This window comes from Heterodontus francisci, chromosome 37 (assembly GCF_036365525.1).
Source record: "Heterodontus francisci isolate sHetFra1 chromosome 37, sHetFra1.hap1, whole genome shotgun sequence".
NCBI lineage: Eukaryota > Metazoa > Chordata > Chondrichthyes > Heterodontiformes > Heterodontidae > Heterodontus > Heterodontus francisci.
Window position 1 is genome coordinate 25,984,837 of NC_090407.1, and position 21,501 is coordinate 26,006,337.

Consider the following 21,501-nt stretch of genomic DNA (forward strand, 5'->3'; position numbering starts at 1 on the left):
CACCAATTTACAGGATCAATGGGAGGGTACCTCATAAGAATGGGCCAGGTGGGTTTAAGCACCACTTTAGGTGCATCTATGCCATCTGCATGCCCTGTCCCCACATGTTGCCCAGGTCTCCCAACCCCAGCCATGTTCTCCTTGAGCAAGGGACCAATCTAGTGGTCTTCTGCTGGAGTTACAGCAGGAGGGGAGACTGGGGGAAACCCCACAGAATTAGAGGGCCGCAATGTTTTCAAAACTAAGCTAGACCTAAACTGGTGACCGCACAGAAAAATAAAACACACTGGCTGGCGCAGTGTCAGATCCTTGGACATTCCCCTATATCCCTGTTTTCCTGCGCTATGTACTCCTTACTTTCTCCACCCCACGCTGTCTGTAAGTGTCACTTCAGACAGCTTTGATCCCTCCTTGACGCACTGAGAAAAAGCAAAAGAGGGAGCGAAAATCAGTGGTGGGGATGGGATGTGTACCATAATAACCAACGTCACTCAATGTTGACCGCCAGTCCAGAGTGTACACATTGAGGAGCAGATTGCTTACTCACCTTAATCTGGCAACACAGAATCCAGAAGAGGAACACAATGGGAAAGAACACACACCCCTCTATTATAGACAGGTTATAGTATTATGTGAAACAGCTTTCATTTTGCTGGTCTATAATCGATCTCTTACATCTTAATTTAGTCACACCGAGTTGAGTTTCCAGGAGGGAGTTAGTGCACAGTAACCCAGCTTCCCTTATTTCTGCAATCTTTCAGCCTGCCTCAGTTACAAGATTTCATTGAGTTTTTAATTTTTTCCCCTGACTCTTTCCTCTCCATTTCTGAAGGTGTTGCCTCCTGTTGGGGTACAGTTCCACAGGTGGTCTCTGGTACCTCGTCTTGGTGGCTGTTCTTTATGTATGAGCATAGATTGGCTGTTTGACTGTGGGAGGCATCACTGCCAATCCCCAGTCCTGTCCTGGCCTGACATCCATACATCACACTTTCTAGCTGGTCAGTGGATTTTGACCGGGGTGGGAGCCTTGACCAATTTTTTCCCTTCTTTTGCCTAGGAGTGCTTACAATCTATGTGAAACTGCCCCTGGCTGAAACCAGCTAACTGGGCGCCGATCTGGAATTAAACCTGGGACCTTCCTGATCTCTTTGGATCCTGCAGCTCACTTACCCATCAGACATGCTTGAGTTCTGTAGAAAAAAAGTTTTTATAAATTTTGAGGAGGCTGGAAATTTTGTCTGCTTCCGTTGATTGTGTGGCTGCTCAGAACCCAGTAAGACTGCATCATTAAGTCAGTCCTTAATCATAGGCTTGTTCAGTCTTTGAACCTGACAGATCTCGAGTGAGACTCACTGCACAACCTGATTCTTTCCAAACCTGGCCCCGACATCTGACAAACTGCCTTTGTCGTCTGGCTGCCACACTGACACCATTTCCCATTATGGTCCAACCACCACGCAGGGACCTATTCCTGTGGTAAATTATACAAAGCTGTAGCAACTCTGTTTAAAAAAATACAAGGAATATCGATGTCACTGCAACAGGCAGTAAAACCAACATCACCAGAACTAGCCCTGGAGCCATCCATAAATATTCCCAGCCTCAGTAAAATGCTCTGGATTACAGTTTTATCTCCTGGGAGCTGTCAAAGGCTGACCTCTTCTCTTGCCACCTCTTCTTTTCAGATCTCTCCCTAACTCGCTCTAATTCCCTATCTCCTCCTCAACCCAGTGAATCTCCCTACCTCTCTTCTAAAACTACTCCACCTCTCTCCCAAAGTTATTCCATCTCCCTACCCTCTATCTGGCATTCTGCTCCCTACCTCTTTCCCAGAGTCACTCCACCTCCCTACCTCACTCGCTGTCACTCCACCTCCACATATCCCTACCTCACTCACTGTCACTCCACCTCCACACATCCCTATCTCACTCGCTGTCACTCCACCTGCCCCCATCACTCCACCTCCCTACCTCTTCCCCTGTCACTCCACCTCCGTACCTCATTCCCTGTCACTCCACCTCCACACATCACTGCTTCACTCCCTGTCACTCCACCTCCCTACCTCTCCCCCATTACTCCACTTCCCTACCTCTCCCTCGTCACTCCACCTCCCTACCTCTCCCCCAGTCACTCCACCTCCTACCTCTCCCCTGTCACTCCACCCTTAAAGCACTTTTATAGAGTGCGCTGTAGGTGGTAGAAGCTTAGTGTTCCCAATATCGAAGGCATGCTATTTTATAAATGAGGCTGATTCTATGTCTCTGAAGGTGTGTTGCATCCTACATTTGTGAGTCCTGACAGCAGAAGCTGAAGGCACAAAAAACAGGATCCAGCAGCACACAGGTGCTGTGAAGAGGGGGGAATGCTGGTTAGAATCCTCGAGTCGACATAGTCCACGTGCACTCAGTACAGGTCAAAACTTTCTAGATCCTATCGCTCCACCTCTGTATGTTCAGTTCACCGCTTAATCTTTCTTGGCTCCTTCAGTGGCGTCCACCCATCCTTGTAAAATGCTCTGAAATATTTCCCTATGTGAGACACAATGGAGGGGCAGGATTTCCACTGTTCACTATCAATAGGTGTGGCTTAGGGGCAAGGCTAGTTCTGGAGCACAAGTCTTCAGTACAGCAGCTGGGATATTGTCAGGGCCCATAGCCTCTGCTATCTCCAGTGTCTTCAGCTGTTTCTTGATCATGTGGAGTGAATCGGATTGGCTAAAGACTGACAACTGTGATGCTGGGGACATCAGGAAGAGGCCAAGATGGATCATCCACTCAGCACTTCTGGCTCAAGGTGGTTGCAAATACTTCAGCTTTGTCTTTTGCACTGACGTGCTGCGTTCCCCCATCATTGAGGATGGGATGTTTGTGGAGCCTCCTCCTCCTGTTAGTTGTTTAATTGTCCACCACCATTCATGACTGGATGTGGCAGGACTGCAGAGCTTAGATCTGATCCATCGGTTGTGGGATTGCTTTGCTTTGTCTATCGCATGCTGTTTCTGCTGTTTAGCGTGCATGTAGTTCTGTGTTGTAGTTTCAACAGGTTGACACCTTTTTAGGTATTGCTGGTGCTGCTCCTGGCATGCCCTCCTGCACCCTTCATTGAGCCAGGGATGAATCCATGGCTTGATGATAATGGTAGAGTGGGGGATATGCTGGGTCATGAGGTTACAGATTGTGGTTGAATACATTTTTACTGCTACTGATGGCCCACAGCACCTCATGGATGGCCTATTTTGAGCTACTTGATCTATTCTGAGTCTATCCCATTTAGCACGGTGGTAGTGGCACACAATACGATGGAAGGCATCCTTAGTGTGAAGACGGGACTTTGTCTCCACAAGGATTGTGTGGTGGTCACTCCTACCAATACTGTCATGGACAAATGCATCTGCAACAGGTAGATTAGTGAGGGCCTGGTCAAGTAGGTTTTTACCTCGTTGGTTCTTTCACCTCCTGCCGCAGGCCCAGTCTGACAGATACGTCCTTTAGGACTCTGCCAGCTCAATCTGTAGTGGTGCTACCAATCCACTCTTGGACATTTAATTCCCCCACCCAGAGTGCATTCTGTGTCTTTGCTACCGTCAGTGCTTCTTCCAAGTGATGTTCAATGTAGAGCAGCACTAATTCATCAGCTGAGGAGGGCAGTAGGTGGTAATCAGCAGGAGGTTTCCTTGCCCACGTTTGACCTGATGCCATGAGACTTCATGGGGTCCGGAGTCAATGTGGAGGACTTGCAGGGTGTGTCTTTGCCATTTCCTGTACCTAGGTCGATGCCGGTTGGTCCATCTGATTTTATTCTTTGACTTTTCTGTAGCAGTTTGATGCAACTGAGTGGCTTGTTAGGCCATTTCAGAGGGCATTCAGCAGTCAACCACGTTGCTTTGGGTCTGGGGTCACATGTAGGCCAGACCAGGTAAGGACAGCAGCTTTCTTTCCCTAAAGGGCATTAGTAAACCAGTTGTATTTTTACAACGATCCAGTAGTTTCGTGGTCACCATTACTGAGATTAGCTTTTTATTCCAGATTTATTAATTAATTGAATTTAAATTCCACCAGCTGCCGTGGTGCGAATTGTACTTATCTCTCCAACGCAGGCCTTTGTATTACAAGTCCAGTAACATAACCACTATGCTACCGTGAGTGTGTGAATCATGAAGTCTACAATTTCACTGCAGAATGAATGGTGAAAATTACCTCACAATAAATACCAAGTGTTATATGTATGGATCCCTTTCTCTCACTCATTATCTCTATCATAACCATTAATCCTGCAAATTCTACATTGTGTCAGTATGGCTGTGCTGTTACCAAGCAACTACTTGGATTTAAACAATGCATATGTTCAAATTAAATACAATTTGATGCCTATAGCTGTTCCCCATCTCTCTGCTAATCAATTATCCTTACTTTCTATCTCTCCATCTTTAAATAGGTCTCTTACCACCAGTTGATTGTGGTTCTCTCCCTTTGGCAATGTGCTTATCTGTCGGGACCTCCTGGCGAGATTTAGGCTCCTTGGTTTGCAGCTGATTATTGTGGGCATAGCTTTGAGTTTATCCCCACACACACTGCTCCTACTACTGATTGTCAACTGGATCTGCAGGGTATCCTTACACCTTCCAGTGTCACCGATACTGTCCCTCATTTCCCATTGATACCAAAATTAAAAACAGGAACTGCACATCCAAAACCGGACGAGAAGATTAGGGCACGGGTGAAGTCACTCTTCAGTTGTCGCTGATGAAGATGCATTGAAAAATGGTATAACTGAGTCCTCAACATCATAACTCAAACCAGTTTAAGATTTTGGAATTAAGTTTTGAAACTAGACTTTTAGTTTCTCATTTGTTCTTTAGAAATCTGCAGATAGTTTGTTCAAAACCTGTGCTGCCAGTCCAGTGCCCTTTGCTGCGAGCGTTATGCGAGGTCAGAGCCTGAGGTTGGCTCTGGAGTTGAGTAACATGCTGACGCTCACTGTTCAGGACCAGAGGACGAAGATTGGCTGCTCGGGTTAGGTACCAGAGGTGGCCTTCGTTGTTGGGACTGCACCCCACTCTTCAAAAAGGGAGGGGAGAAAAGTGAAAATATCAGCAAAGTTAATTCAGGAACTGGTATCACGGGCCCCCCATTTTACTTTTATTTTTAGTTATTTTTTTCTTTTTTCTTTTTTTTTGTTTTATTTCATTTCATCTTAGTTTGTTCAGTTTGCTTACCCACTGTTTTTTTTCATGTTTGTACTTGCTGCTGTTCAATTTTCAGTCCGTTAACGCCCTATCTGTACTAATGCTTTGTCTTTCAACACACCATTAACATATTGTTTGCCTTTGCTCCATGACCTTCTGGTCAGCTATTCTGTAACCTTGTCCTATCTACACCTTCTCCTTTGTTATCTCTTGCTCAACCCCCACTTTACTTGCTTAAAACCTTTCACATTTCTAATATTTGCCAGTTCTGAAGAAGGGTCACTGACCTGAAACGTTAACTCTGCTTCTCTCTCTACAGATGCTGCCAGACCGGCTGAGTATTTCCAGCATTTCTTGTTTTTATTATCACTGGTGTTAGAATGGGTTCTGCAAAGAGTGGGCGAGCCAGGCTCCTCAAAGAAATTCACACCCAGGAAACGTCATCTAATTTATTTCCACTCGGTGAAAGGATGTGAGCTGGACTGAAGAAGAGTTGAATTTTCTTCCTTTTTTCTCTTGTGCTGTAGGAGCGTCTGGAGGCAGCACGTCAGGCTGTGAATGAGACAAAGAAGCAGAACACATCACTGTCCGACAGGGTCCAGATCCTCCAGAATGAGCAGCAGGACATGGAGCAGCAGCGGGCAGACCTGGAATGCCAGCTCCACAAACATCAGGAGGTGAGAGCCTTGCCCTGTTATTTGCTGCCTTCCTTAGAAGGGGTGAACTTTATACTCGTTAAAATGGCAAATGCTATTCCCAGAAATGGCAGGTTTTTCTGCTTTTCACTGTTGGTCTTCATGCAAAAAACGGTGCAGCATAGGTAACATGTAAAAATAAAGCTCCCGCTACACTGCTCCATCAAACATTCCCCAGTCAGGTACAGCATGGGTTAGATACAAAGTCCTTAACTCAATGGAGAGCAAAATTGGGCGGGGTGTGAAACCAACATTGCACCCGATCTTGTCAGTTTCCTGATGGGCAAGTTAGGTTAATATTGCCCGACACCCACCCACCCCTAGAATGTGCGGTGACCCCGATCTTGCGCCTTGTGATGAACAGTCCAATTGGTACGACATCATTTTGTGTTCCATGCCTAATGTTCTCCATCCATCCTTCAGATGTTGCACCAGCGTCAGGAAGGCGATGAGATCACACTGCGGAGTGTTCAGAAACTTCAGGAGGAGAAGCATCTTCTCCAGGAGCGGCTGAGTGTCCTGCAGCGCGCCGTCGCCCAGCTGGAGAACGAGAAGCGTGAGCTGGAGCGGTCATCAATCCGACTGGAGAAGGATAAAACTGCCCTGAAAAAAACACTGGACAAGGTGGGTCTGAAATATCCAGGGACTTGTAATGTAGTCAGAACCTGCCCTGAACCAATGTTCATTCTGCAGGTGACAAGTGGTGGGGCTGAAATGTATTAGAAGTGCATGGGTGACTTTTCTTTAAATTGAGAAGCTGCATCGAGGAGCCAAAGACCATAGTGCAGGACACACCAAAGTTGAGGAAAGTAGGAGAGAAGGTGGGGTAAATCAGGAAATAGTGGTGAGATGATGCCACAATTGCGTTGTAAAAACTGGAAGGTCGTTGGAAGGAAGACAGACTGAGGAAGTAAGGGGTCCATAATTTGAGGTCCTTTTGGGCTTTATTGACTTTTCTTATTTCTGAAAGTTCCAGCGCAGAACTTGAACTCTTGTCAGTTTGAGCCCCAATGCAATAGTGAGTGAGTGCTGCATTATCAGCAGTGCCGTCCTTACAGATAAGACGCTGAACCAAGGCCCTGACTCCCTCTTCCTGTGGTTTATATGGATATTGAAGATCCCATCTCCAGTGTACGGAACAGCATTTCCCGCTTCGACAAAGATCACAACAGATTGTTTGGTCATTCATCATTTGTTGTTTCTAGAATATTTCAGGCGCAAAATAGCTTCCGTTTTACCCTACATTACAAGAGTCACTGTACTGTAAAGTAATGGATTGTATGACGTGTTTTGAGATATTTTGTTGATATGCGAGGGCGCTATATAAATTAGGCTTTTCTCTCTTAAAGCTTTTTGAACCAGTACTCTAGCCTGCAGTCAGCCTGCAAACAATCAGACTGGTATGTTCAGCTGTATGTACAGGGCCTTGGCAATAGCACTGGTTGAAGCAACAGTGCGTTCTTTAATTGGTTTCAGCCTGGTGTTCATTGAATCATAGAATGATACAACGCAGAAGGAGGCCATTCAGCCCATTGTGTCTGTAGAGCTAACCAATTAATCCTGCTCCCTTGCTCTTTCCCCATAATCCCATAAATATTTTCCCTGGCAAGTTTTCAACTTTTGAGTGTTACTTACTATTGAATCTGCTTCCACCACGCTTCCAGGCAATACATCCCCGATCAGAATAACACACTGTGGAAAATAATGTTACCGCATGTTGCCTGTGGTTCTATGGCCATGTGTTGCAACACGTCATGTTGTTTTCAGCCTTGTACGTGTATTAGGTAGTCATAACGTCTCATCCCATTGGTTGCAGGTGGAGCGTGAGAGACTGCAGTCGGAGGAAGATACCATGCGCATGTCTGCAGAGAAAGGGCGCCTGGATCGTTCACTCACAACAGTGGAACAGGAGCTCGTGGAAGCTCAGAGACAGACCCAGCAACTGCAGGTATGAACCAACAGGTAGAGGCCAAATACATTGACATAGACAATGAGCAGGGCAAAAGCACAACTCAACATGCAAGACAGCAGAGAAGACTCAGCATCCAGTACCTAGGTCTGAATGTGAAGCATACCTTTAATTGACACCACTCTAATTATCATGTTCTATTATGCTCTGTCATTGAGCAAGTGATACCTATGAGAATGGTCCCCATAAAGAAATTTCACGATTAATCTTGTCATTGTAACAGACCTTAACTCCGTACATGCCATTGTCAACATATATTTGTTTATACCTATGTTTCCCCAACCTGGCCCAATTTTTCTCCCCTCCTTTCCTGAAGGCATTGTGTCATTTTGGGATTTGGTCGCTATCGGCAACTTCCCCCAAATGGACGTTCTTCATTCTGAGCCCAGACTGTGAGCATTGGCAGTTATCCAACTTAGGAGGGCATCACAGTGAATCATAATCCTGTCCTTATCTGATACACTCACATTTTCCAGTAGCAGCCACTGGATAAATGGGGGAAGCCTGGCTGATGTGTAGCTCTCCTGTCCCAGGGGGTGATGCAGCCTGTTGGAGCAGCTCCAGTCCAATTATCTTTACCCCAGTAAAGAATCCTGACACGTAACATAAAGTTAATGAATTGGGGATCGACCTCACTGGCCAATGCATCCACATAGCAGCTCGGGATTTGCACGCTTAAATGAAACCTGTTGGAGCCGGCAGAGTAAAGCTACTGACAGCATTGGAGTGAATGTTTTGTAGGCTGAGTGTTTGAAAGAGTAAGGAGATTGTTATATGTTTCCATGAGTGCTGAGCAGGCGAACGAACACTCATCCACTTGAGCCTCTAAGGAAGTTGTGTCTGGAGTTGGGAATCTCTGGAGAGCGAGGCTGGGTGTCTGCCAAATGGGGAAGCGAGGTACGAGTATGATTTCATCCAGATGTGGTAATAAGCCAGTCAGTGCTGTTGTAATTGGGTTCAGCCACTATGTTAACTCTAACCTCAACCCTTGAAGCCCATAAATTATATGATTAATGACATTGTGCAGCTTTGTAACTCAAACTGAATCCTCCAGTACAAAATAAGTAATGACTGAATCGCAGTTAACTTAAATGGATCCTTCCACTGAGCCAGACTATTCTCAGAATGAGGTTCCTGTGCTCTGTTATTACGTTGTCTACAGGGCTTTCACTGGTCTTGCACCATCTACCAGGCTCCACATATTTTACTAATTGTTTAACTTACGCTCAAGTCCAGTCTTTTTACTGACCATTAACTGGCCCTTAAAACTAGACTGACAGCTGCTTTCAGTTTGTTGCTCCAAGCCATCGATCATTGCATTGACTGTATTTATGAGCTCCGCAATGTTTTAACATTCCGCCAGATAAAGACTGTGGCCTCTACTTTCCACTAGGTGATGCAATTCAGCCAAAATCAGCCAAACCAGTGCAAAAGATGGCGGAATTTTAAGCACAAATTCCCTCCAGTGCGCATCGAGTTTTCGCTATCTTTTGCGCTAGTTTAAAAAAAATGCCAGAAGATGGCCCCACTCATTTGGGTCCCCCTAAAAAAATTACGCTTTCTTTTTAGGTGTAATTTAAAAGCTTTTGAATATAACTTTTCTTAGACATTTAGTTTCTCAGTAAAGTTTAACACACCAATATAACTAGTAAAATCTGGCTACTCATAGCTGCTGGACTAGACACTCTGATTAAAAATGCTTATTTTTTGTGATAAACCCATTTTCAGCTGAATTAATCAAACTGCACCAAGTTACCGCTTGTAAATATATCAAGGAATATTTTTAACACAATTTAAAAAAAAATTACTTTCTAAGCACTGCCCGATTGCAAATATGAAACTTGAACAAAGAACACTCCTTAAAACTAGTGCAATTTTGGGCATAAATTGGTGCCCAAAGTGGAAACTCTTGGCCTGTATCTCTTGTGCAGTGGTAGTCTCAGTCCCAGTTTCACCACAAGTCCCACAATTTGCTGGCATTTTATTAAATACTCACACATTTAGATGTATGTAGAAATGTCCAGTGCAAATACTTAGAAAGTTACCACAAATTTTGAAACTGGTGAATAAATGTTGAGGATTGACATTGTTGGGAAGTTTCTAGTGTCTGCCACTAGGTGTCACTCGCATGCCAACTCTGCACCCTGTTAAAGAAAAAGAAATGCTTGCATTTATATAGTACCTTTCACGATCTCAAGACGTCCCAAAATGCTTTATAACCAGTGAAGTCCTTTTGCAGTATAGTCACTGCTGTAATGTAGGAAAAATGTGTCCTACAGTCATGAATCTAGCCGTAGTTTGCATTTTTAGACCTTGTTGCAACTCTTAACAGGTCCTTAATCTAGAATGTACAATTGCATTTAAATTCTCAGGGTCACGCATTAAACATTAGAAGTTAAAAGGGAAATTAAAGGGAATCTTTCCACCTGAAAGGCAATAGAGTCACAGAGTAAGTTACCGTGGAAGGACTTTGAAGTGGGCAGTGTAAATTGGTTTAAGAAACGACTACATGTATTTCTGGAAAGAAATGAGATTGAGCGTTATGGTGAAAAGGTGGAGTTGATCTGTAAACAAAAAAAAAGTGTTGGACGTGTTGGGCATATTGTTGTGCTCTGATTCCTCAAGCCACTTGCAGCTTTTACAGAGTAAGTGAAGTGAGCTGCTGGTGAATGCAAGATCTGTTTGTCTGTCTTGACAGAGTCTGACTGAGAAATATGTTAAAATAGTAGAGAGTCAGTTTTTCTCTTTCACTCCCTGCTGATCCTTGAAGATGGATTTACAGATTATTAGGAGGAAGATTTTATCTAGTCTGGTGAGTGCAGCTGTCATGTTTGAAACAGACCTGTCCTAACAGGCAGTGCCAATGTCTCAAACATGGCTTCCCTTTGCGCTGAAGTTTTTGTCATGCCAGCAATGTGCTATTAAGGCCCAAACCCACGACCTCTACCATCTAGAAGGACAAGTGCAGCAAGCCATGGGAACACCACCACCTGCGAGATCCCCTCCAAGTCACACACCATCCCGACTTGGTAATATATCGCTGTTCCTTCATCGTCACTGGATCAGAATCCTGGAACTCCCTTCCTAACAGCACCGTGGGTATACCATCAGCACACGGACTGCAACAGTTCAGGAAGGCGGTTCACCACCACCTTCTCAAGGGCAATTAGGAGGGAGCAAAAATGCTGGCCTGGCCCACATCCCATGAATGAATCAAAAAAGAAATTCTCACGCCTGATGTCTAAAGCCAAGCTCGCGGGAATGCATTTATGGGTGTTTGTCGATGCTGCCTCCTTCACACACGTGCACCACAGCTCGAAGAGTGACGGTTTAGTGACAGAGCAGCCGAAGATCCACATGTCATAATCCAAACAGTTAATGGGGGTCAGTGGAAGAACAGCTCATTTTCATGGGGCGAGTGGGCACATACAACAACTACGAACGCATCTTGGGGGCACACCAGTCTTATGTTGCCAGAAACTCTGTCACCTGCCAGTCTGGGGAGGCTGCTCAGGCCGTTCCTTCTGTGAAACCCCATTCACATCTCCCTTCAGTGTAAGGAACAGGTAGTTGAAATGTTCTTAAAAAAAACCGTATATAGATTTGGTCGTTTTTGGGTGTCCAGCAACATCCCCTCTAAATTTTTGTCATTGTGTGCGACCTGTACATTTCAGTGAGCAGTACCTTCAAATTCTTTTGCACGGCCAAGCAGATGCAGTATCTTAAAAGTGGTCAGCTTGTGTGCAGCCTGTAAGGTACCTTCTGGGTGGCTGCGCGGCCACACAAACACACGCAGCTTACAGGGAACATTGGTGTCCAGGGCAGGTCTCTGCCCTGTGTCCCCCTGTCCCTCCACCCAGTGTGACACCGATTGCACCCTTCTGGAGGCTGCTGTACCTCAGCTGATAGTCTACCAGAATCCAGTCTTAATCAAGGTCCCTTCGAGGCTAAGGGAAGCAGAACTCTATGTAGGGAGTCCTCAGACCTGTCCTCACCCTTGCCATCTCTGACATGACTGGCTTCCTGAGGAGCCTGTCCGACCTTTTAAAAGGCCAAATGGAAAATCCCAAATAAAGTTAGGACCAGGAATATCCAGGTCCCAGGTTTTCTGGCGGGGAGACAGTGGTGTAGTGATAATGTCACTGAACTAGTAATCCAGAGCCCTGGGCTAATGCCCTGGGAATATGGGTTCAAATCCCACCACAGAGCTGGTGGAATTTAAATTAAACTAATGAATAAAGATCTGGAGTTGAAAGCTAGTCTCAGTAATGGTCATGAAACTATTGTTGATTGTCATAAAAACCCTTATGGTTCAGTAATGTCCTTTTAGGGAAGGAAATCTGCTGTCCTTACCTGGTCTGGCCTACATGTGATTCCAGACCCACAGCAATGTGGTTGACTCTTAACTGCCCTTTGAAATAGCCTAGCAAGCCACTTCGTTGTCCAGAGCAATTAGGGATGGGCAACAAATGCTGGCCTTGCCAGTGGCACCCACATTCCATGAAAGAATGAAAAAGAACTCCTGTCATTCTTCACATGGGCCCAGACAGTTGGTTTCAGCCATTAGCACAGCCTCTCCTCATCTCAACCGATGCACACAGATCTCTTTCTGGCAGGGTTTTTGAATAGTGATCTGAAGCAGAGAACACGAGCTGGGTTTTTCCTTTTTCTATCCCTATCCCAGGAATGTTGATGCCTGTTGTAGCATCACTTACCGCCACCTGAGATCAGCTAACAACACTGCCCAGCCTTGGATCCCACTGGGACTTTCCTTTCCTGTACAGTTTGGTTCCTTCCTGGGTGCTGCAGTTACCAGCTGAGGCAACGCGGATCCCTGAATGGTTTTTATCTTCAACCGCGCCAGGCAGAAGGTCGGGGATGACCTTGCAAGATGCTTCCTGCATCACACCGCACAGCCAGGGCAACTCCAGCTTATTCACTCCCCATGATCTCCTCACACAGCTTCCAGGCCAAGCAAATCCCTGAGAAAGACAGTGTTAGGGAATAACCCAAGGTCTGTATTGAGAGTCCTGTTGCTGGATTTTGGGCAAATCATTTTCAAATCTGTTGTTATAGTTGATGGTGTGACAGCAGAACCAGCTCCCCAGGATCGTGCTTTGCCATTTGATGCCTGTAGATAACATTATAATCTGCTCGTAGTCAGCTTTACTAGTACCCAGGCTTACCAGCACCTAGCTTTACTAGTACCTGGCTTTACTAGTACTCTTGTCAGTGGTTAAATGAACCTGTGCAATTTAAAACAAGAACTTTTCCTGTAAATGTTTGACTGTTCATGCAAAATGTTGTACCCCTTCCATTCTGAGTGGAGAGAGTGATGAGGTTAAAGGTTTAAAGCAGTGTTTCTTATTGTCTAATGGTGTTGACCAAATGGCAGCCCAAGGACGTAGCTCCTCCTGGAGCAGGCGACAGCTTCCTCCACCTCACTCTCCACCCTGAGCTGAACGATTGACAGCTCAGAGGGTGTATTGTAGAGACTGATGAATCATTATTAATTTTGGCCTTTGCCTGATTCTGGAACCACTTATTTTTACCCAAACAAAAACAATAACAGGGGTGTGATTTGAGCCGAGAATGGATGTACAGATCTGTTCATTCTCCCAGTTCTGCTATAGATCAACAATGGCTCCACATAAAATGTTCCCTGTGTTTTGCATAGAATCTGACGTGCAGCTGGGAGTTGCTTTGAAGCATGTCGTGTACATGCATTAGTTGATGGCCTTCGGTGAGAGGAGATCTTTGTCCCCTTACCCTGGCTGAATTCTCTTCCCCCACCCCCCCTGACTATTGCTGTTCCCTCTTCAGGCCCAGCTTTCAGACATAGAGCAATCTCACTCCCAAAGCCTGATCGAAGCTGCCGCCCGCCACCGACAGGAGCTGCAGAAAGAGACGGAACGACTGCGTGCAACTCAGTTGCAGACCGAGAGGACGCTGGAAGCACGGGAACGTGCTCATCGGCAACGCGTGAAGGGACTCGAGGAACAGGTAGCCAAAATAGGTTTTCTCCCCTCCTGTCCTTGAAAGCACTGACTCTTATAGGGGTCTGATTCAACAGGAGCCACCACCCTCTGGTATCTCAGTCAAGTGGCCATTCCCCATACATAATCCTAGTTAGCGAGTGTCAACCATGCTAATATCACAGACAAACCTGGTCCTGATCTCAGTCTTCACTCACTCTCACCAGGAGCTATTTCATAAAGATCAGAAGGAGCAGGAACCATGGCTAGTTTTATTTTTGTCTCTAACCTGGGGGCATTGAGTGCGATAGTTGCTGAATGGCTGAAAACAACTAACTCAGCAGAGACTGAGTAGAACCTGGTGGTTGTGTATTGTTCAGTACCACAACACGTGGTACATTTTCTTTGTGAGTTAATACTTCTGCTACTCAAGGCAACCACTCCATAAACTCACAGCTGAGTCCGCATTGGGGCGAGCCTGATCTCCATCTAGTCTGGAATATGTTCGTGTACTACCTCAGGATAGTGTCCATCAGGAATGTGTACCACCTCAGGGTAATGTACTGCAGTAGTAACTCGACCACTTCAGAACAGGATACTACATCAGTACGACAATGTACCACTTCAGGATAGTGTACCACTCTCTGTTTGGCATACTACATCGGGGTAGTGTACCAAGAGAATGGTTCCAAGGATGTGGGACTTCAAGTTAAGTGGATAGATTGGAGAAGCTAGGGCTGCTCTCCTTAGAGAAAAGAGTTTGAGAGCAGATTTGATAGAGGTGTTCAGGATCATGAGGAGTCAGGACAGAGTAGATAGGGAGAAACTGTTCCAATTAGTGTAAGAGTCGCGAACCAGAGGACTCCGATTTAAGGTGATTGGCAAAAGAACCAGAGGCAACAGGGGGGAAAACTTTTTTAAACAGCAAGTGGTTAGCATTTGGAATGCACTGCCTGAGAGCATGGTGGAGGCAGATTCAATTGTGGCTTTCAAAGGGAATTGGATAATCACCTGAACAGAAAAGATTTATAGGGCTACGGGGAAAAGGTTGAATTGTTCTTGCAGAGAGCTGGCACAGACATGATGGGCCAAATGGACGACTTCTGTACTGTAACCATTTTATGATTCTATGGCTTCCATATGGCGCACTACATCAGGATAGTGTACCACCCTCTCTATGATATTCTACCTCAGGATAGTGTACCACCTCATCTGGGTTTATTATTTATAATATTGCAAGTTGTGTGTATGTAAATAAACCTACTTCTCAACTGTGATAGAATTTACCCAGGATGATTATCAATCACCCTCAGGCTTTCACCACTGCCTGTTTTTATATTAGCCATTTATTTCTGGCGAAGATCTAAAATACCCAAACCCTAGGGAGGGATAGACTGATACTGAGGTGAGTGTACAGACTGGAAGAAATCTGCATTTGGTACCACATGATAGAAGTGTGAATATGTCCAGGAGTTTTTGAATGGGGTATGGTGGGGGAAAGTATATGATTTACCCAGATGGACTGTAATTAATACGTTGTTTAATGGAGATGTTGCTGCCATATGGGATGGAGAATGATTGTTGGTAGGAGTGGGTGGGTAAATCCCATCCACTCTTGCTGTACCCTGGGAGTGTTTTATCTCTGACAATCTCCCTGGATGAATTCAAGATAGGTTTTTCTATGGCTCTTGGGACTTGAATCTGTTCTGTATTCTCATGAATTGTACTATGGCTTTACTCTTTGTCTTCGTTTATTATGTGCTGCAGATTTCGACACTGAAGGACCAACTGCAGCAGGAGCTCCGGAGACGCCAGCCTCAGTACTCCCACTCCATCCTCTCTGGAAACTAATTCCATTGCATGCACTTTGCAACAGCCATGTGGCAGAATATCAGCCTTCATTTCCTTGTACAGCAATGAACAACCACAACATGCACTGGACCCCCATTGACAACACAGTCATAGACCCACCCAACATCTGGACCAAATCATCACCACAGGGACTGAATCTAAAGCTTCTAATGTTGGGAGGACTCTCCAGCAGTGACCCTGACATTGTTACAGGACAAGCTTCATGTACTCTTCATTTGTTTCCCTTGTGTTTGTGTTCCGTTTTGCAGGTTGCCCCCACTTCTCTTATATAGCCCATTCTGAGTGGGTTGCCAATGTGCTGGGGAAGTGGTCAGGGAAATTTGCCTTTGACACCCCTCAGCAGAGAGTCAGGGCCAATCAAAACTATTTGAAATAAGCAAAGGGATTTTTTTTTGGTCACCCGGATTTGTTCAGTGTCCCCTCTTCCCATTTTAATAACAAAAATGACAACAAACTTAAAATGTTTAGAAAGATTTTCAGCCTCAAGAGTCACACTGATCTGAGATGGTTAAGCTCCTGAACTTTAGCCGCAGAAGGTTAGACTTACTGTGCCTCTCAAGCGCAGGTCTGTGAGGGCTAGATCTCCGTCCTTCACCGAGTGCTTGTCTAAGAGGGTTAGGGAGCCTCCTGAGGCAGCAATCCCAGCCATAAATTAAAGCTTATGCAAACTCTAAACCTCCCACCCCTCCGAATTATGTTAGCTGGCTCACCTTTCTTCCAGGCCTTGTCGTGCTCTGTCAGTCATTGATTGTGGGTATCGGCATATTTGCTCTTCCACGTGATTTGAGAGCACTGGTATCTGACCCCCATCAGCAGACACACCAAACACATTCAGCCTCAACCACCACTCTGTCCTGGCTCCCCAGCTACAGGTCTGCCTGTCGTGGAGCCCTTGAGCATCGACAGCCTGTTGCAGCAGGTTTAAGTTGCTGTTTTTCCACTTGTTTGCTAGTCTTTCGGCAGTTGTAATGGAAGGCTTTGACTGGCTGAGTGCATCGGGTGGTCTATGTAAAGAAGGATTCTGGTTGACTACAGATTGTTTCATTCTGACATAAAACATAAAATCCGCATATCCAATCAAGTTGTAGGGACCCAGAACGTGGGATCATCTGTGCGTTCAGGCTGTCCATGAGGACTGTGATGAAGACTGTGATCATTGCCTGTCTGATGTTTGAGTGAGGGGCTGTCTGGAAGGTGTAAACTGGACACCAAAAATCCAGTTTACTAATCTAGATTTTTAACATAGAATGCCCATCTTTTGTCTACAGGGACTCATGCTGTGACTGATAGTAGTTATTAAAGTTTTCTATGAATTTTCATAAGCTGCAAAGCAAACATCTCAACTGGAACCCTGACCCCACTCTCTGCCTCTGATCAGTCTGGATTAGCAGGACGAGCCAGTCTTATTAAACTCAGTGGAGGTCAAACTGTTGGGAGCTATTGTGCGCTGCTGATGAAACAGCTAGTTTTTTTTGGTCAAGATTGGCAGGACTCAATACTGGTACTGGAGGAAGAGTCAGACACTCTAATAAACCCGCATCGAAGAAAGACTTGCATTTCCATAGCGCCTTTCTCAACCTCAGGTTATCTTAAAGCGCTTTGCGGCCAATGTACCTTTGAAATGTAGTCACCATTGTAATGTTGGCAGCCAAGTAGCGAAGTCCCACAAACAGCAATGTGATAATGACCAGATAATTTTTATTGATGTTGGGGGAGGGATGAATACGAGATCTGGATACAGGGAGAGCTCCCCTTGCTCTTGTAAATAATGCCATGGGATCAACATGGAAGAAAGTGGTGACAAATTGGAGCAAAATGTTAACTTTTGTCAATGGAAACACAATGAATGATGTGGGATAAGGAAAGGATGATTTAAATATCATTGTGTGCTTTTACTCCTATCCTAGCTTTGGCATTTTAATCCAACGTTGACCCTGGAACATGCACTGTTAGCTTCTCTACCAACATCAACCATTTTTGAGCGATCTTACAAATTGTGTTTGTATTTTAAGTATAGATTACTGTGGTGCTACACTAAATGTGAGAAATCCTGGCTCCAGATTAGCAGGAGAGATTGGACCCAGGAGATAGATTTTTATTAAAGAACTGAAGAGTTTTTTTAAATTGCTACAGAATTTTGTTGATAGGACAGATTCCATTAACACACAGCCCAGTGTTTTTACCAGTGAGATATTAGAGCTTCCCTCAGCTGTCAGTAGATAAATGTGGTACTGAGCCATCCAGACTGGGAAGGTCCCAGGTTCGATCCTAATCTGCGATGAGTTATCTGATCTAAGCCAGGTGGCAATTTGGCACCTCAGTGTCCTTGGGCTAGGGAGGGGCTGCTCCTCTGTTGGAGGAGGCAGAAGGGCATCACAGCTGAGCCTGATTCTGTCCTTGTCCAAAATCCACACAAGAGCACTTGGGCAACAGGAGCTGATGGATAGTAGTCAGGAGCAGGAACACCAGCTGATTTATCTCACCACTGCTCTAATTAAGATCCGCCAACTCAGCACCGAACAGGGTTTGAATTTGGGACCTTCATAGGCTTTGTGGTACAGTATGGCACTGGGTGCTTCATTACACATAGAGCATAGGGAGTGACTATACAGAGACTTTGACAATGCACATAGGTGCTCATCTTTATGTGTCATTAGTTTCTAATTTTTTTCTACAATTATCAAGGATTTGTTGTAGCAGCTTCTCTTGGACTGTTTGTCCATAAAGCAAATTTATTCTAAGGTATTGCAATAACTAGCAGTTGACGAGACCAAACACTGATTGTTTGAGGCAGCTAACGTTCATCTCCTTGCATGCATCTGGATTTATTTTTGCAAGTCAGTGTTTAGGCTAGTTTCCCAGAAGTGAACCATTAACTGAAACTGGGTTTTGAGATTCTTTACATTAAGATTACTGTGTTTGTGAAATTAATGTTAGATATTGAATTCTAAATACACCAGCTTCATTGTTTGACAGTATCTTTGATATGCTGTAGAAAATGGGACGTAGACACTTCATCAGAGCTTACTGGAGCTGACAGTCTCTGCCCAGACCCATTCTTCATCTGCCTGGATGAATAGTGTTTCAAAAGTAGCTAGAGTATTATAATTTTTTAAGCATCACTTTTTTTAAAAAAAGATTTAACATTCATAATCTAAAGAAGAAATCAATACAAACAGTGCTTGAAATATCTATTTTCTGGTGTGTTCTTTTTTAAATGTTTCGCTGTTTTCTAGTCTTTTCTGATGTTTCCCAGTAGCTTAGTGTTGATAGTTTCAGCATCATCTGTAAATGAGAGCGAGAGAGCTCATTATTTCTGGTTTCTTGTCCTTTAATGGGAGGAATGCAAAAGGTGTTTTGCATCTACCATTTTGTAAACTGGTGGCTTTTCTCACAGCTTGTCACAGATGGCGGATGATGCTTTACAGCTTCTCAAGGTTATGTATGTCCCAGAACCCAGTGAAGCTTTTGAGGTGTAGTTCTGCAACCTCACAAGGGATTCTTGCTGTCCTGTTCTTGAACCTTGAGGGGCCCTCACTGAGATGTATTGGGCCATCTCTGATGACCAAAATGCATTTGGAGATGTCTGGCAATCAGGTAACCAAAGATAAGCTGAATCAAGACTGCTGGTGTGAGCCCTGAGGAGAAATGTCTAGTGCCATAACCAGTGAAGAAATTTGGACTGTTGTTTTCAGAGAGGGCTGACCACCAGGGAGCATCTTGAAATATGCTGGTGCTGCAAGGTTGAATCAATCCCACCAATGGCCACCTGCAGAAGCCCCAGCCGCTCCCTTATCATCGCCTGTTAACTGTTTATTCTTTCAGCAATTTTTGCCAAACACCGTATTGCAGAAGAGTTCCGACCCTGTTTCTCCAAAATGTTTGCTACGTTTGAGCTCTGTGATGTGTTTGTGCTGATTTCGAGTGTGTTAGGTGGCAACTTTTGTCCGTGTGTTACTGCTTTAACCATTGTCCCATCCCTTGCATCCACGAACTGTACTTCACCTGTTCAGTGTTACTCAGTGTTATTTTTCTACTCAAATGTTTTATTATCATGCTGAGAAGGAGTGGATTGGAGAGATGATGGGTGCCACTCATTACAATGGCCGCTCTGCTGTGTGACTTGCATTGTTAGATGGTACAGAAAATAAACTGTGAACGAAATTCAGTTCTCCTGGATGCTTCAAGGAATGTTTTTTTTGCTTTCATTCATTTTTGATCGCAGTCCAGTTGCTACAGAAATTGTGCATCACACTCTGTATGGAAACCTGAATTTGAAACCAAGTTTGATTGCTGTTGGTTTCCTATGTCCTAAGCCATGGCCAGCTGATTTGTAGGAAGCACTGTCTGAATGGCTATTTTAGTGGATTGCAAGAACTTGGAGAGATCAGACCCCTGGCGGTTGCCTGATCTTTACCTCCCTCCCTGTGTGGAAATATCTGGCCTGCACCGTACATCACCTTTCAGAACAAATGATATTAGTAATGCCCAGATGCACAATGTAGGTCTAAGGCCACCATTGTCTCTCACACCCAACACCCTGCTGACTATTAGTTTTTGCATTGTAATAACAATCTGAAAAGGGAGACTCGAACAATAAAACCGGGAGGAACATAACAGCAAGACATTGCCAGTGTTACTTAAGTGACTTTTATTTTTGTACAAAATGGGATATATCAGTTATAGTATGAATCAGATTACACAGAAATATCTCACTCAGCTGCACATACTGAGGCATCTCCTCCTAGTGGTACTTCAAGAACATTTATACCATGGAGTTCTGAGCAAGCACATGTCTCAAGTTTCGTTTTTCTAACTTATTGCTTTCAACTGTGCCGACAGATGGGAGCAGAAATGAAGCAGCTTTTTTGGGGGCTTTTTTTTCCTCCAAATTTTGTCCCCTCCGCTCCTTAAGGCACTGACTCTGTGCTGGGTTACAGATCCGTGGCCACTGGGCATTCTCCAGAATGTCGGCCCAAGTTGCAATTCACACAACACAAGTGACCAGCCTTCATTTATCAGCCTGGGTCGTGAGTATTAGCAGGCTATTACATGATGGCAGGCATCGATCCAATCCTCACCTGATATCCCAGTGCACATGCTTTTTCCAGCAGGAGCCACTGGGATAGCAGTTAGGAATCTGAACGTTGGCTGATTCTCCTCTCATTAACCCAGAAACACTGAGGCCAATTGTAGTCCCACTACCACCTCCCTGGTTGAGATCGGCTAATTTAATACAGACTGGACATGGAATTCGGGATCTTCCTGGTCAGCATGGCTCAGTTGCACATTGGGTGGTAGATATAGCAACTGCGGGGGCTTCTCATTTCCTTTTCGATATCAATATAGCCATTGTTAGAGCCAGTCAACTGCCCAATGGATTTTTGATATTGGAATCAAAGAATCAGACAGCAAAGAAGGAGGCCATTCGGCCCATTGTGCCTTTGCCAGTTCTTTGAAAGAGCTACCCAATGGACTACATTCCCGTGTCCTTTCACTCTGTCCCTGCAAATTTTTCCTTTTTAAGCAGAGATCCAATTAATGTGTACTATCCTACATGGACCTCACGGCAAGAAACATCCAGTTCATATGATGAATTGGCAAATTGGGTCATTACAGCAAATATACATTGGTGTAAATGATCGGCCACTAGATGCCAGTAACACATACAATTTTACTTATTTATACTTTATACTTCCAAAAGCATGCTGTGGGCATCCAGCAGCTGAACACGGTGACTGTGCTAATTTTTTGTTCTCCACTATGAGCCTTTAAATAGCATTTTGTATCATGGATACTGGTCTG

At 44.7% G+C, this 21,501-nt stretch overlaps 1 protein-coding gene across 2 annotated transcripts in view; it reads left to right on the top strand.

Moving 5' to 3' along the window:
* The window catches only part of LOC137352193 (rootletin-like), an 84,359-nt gene extending 64,532 nt beyond the window's left edge, over positions 1 to 19,827 (top strand). The window contains exons 32-36 of one of the 2 annotated variants that reach the window (XM_068017384.1): positions 5,713 to 5,862; positions 6,304 to 6,504; positions 7,697 to 7,828; positions 13,673 to 13,852; positions 15,592 to 19,827. In XM_068017384.1, the coding sequence (XP_067873485.1) occupies positions 5,713 to 5,862; positions 6,304 to 6,504; positions 7,697 to 7,828; positions 13,673 to 13,852; positions 15,592 to 15,675 (747 nt within the window). In that variant the 3' untranslated portion in view covers positions 15,676 to 19,827. The remainder of the gene's footprint in view (positions 1 to 5,712; positions 5,863 to 6,303; positions 6,505 to 7,696; positions 7,829 to 13,672; positions 13,853 to 15,591) is intronic. The other variant, XM_068017385.1, reaches the window with a different exon arrangement.
* Positions 19,828 to 21,501: the final 1,674 nt, after the last annotated feature.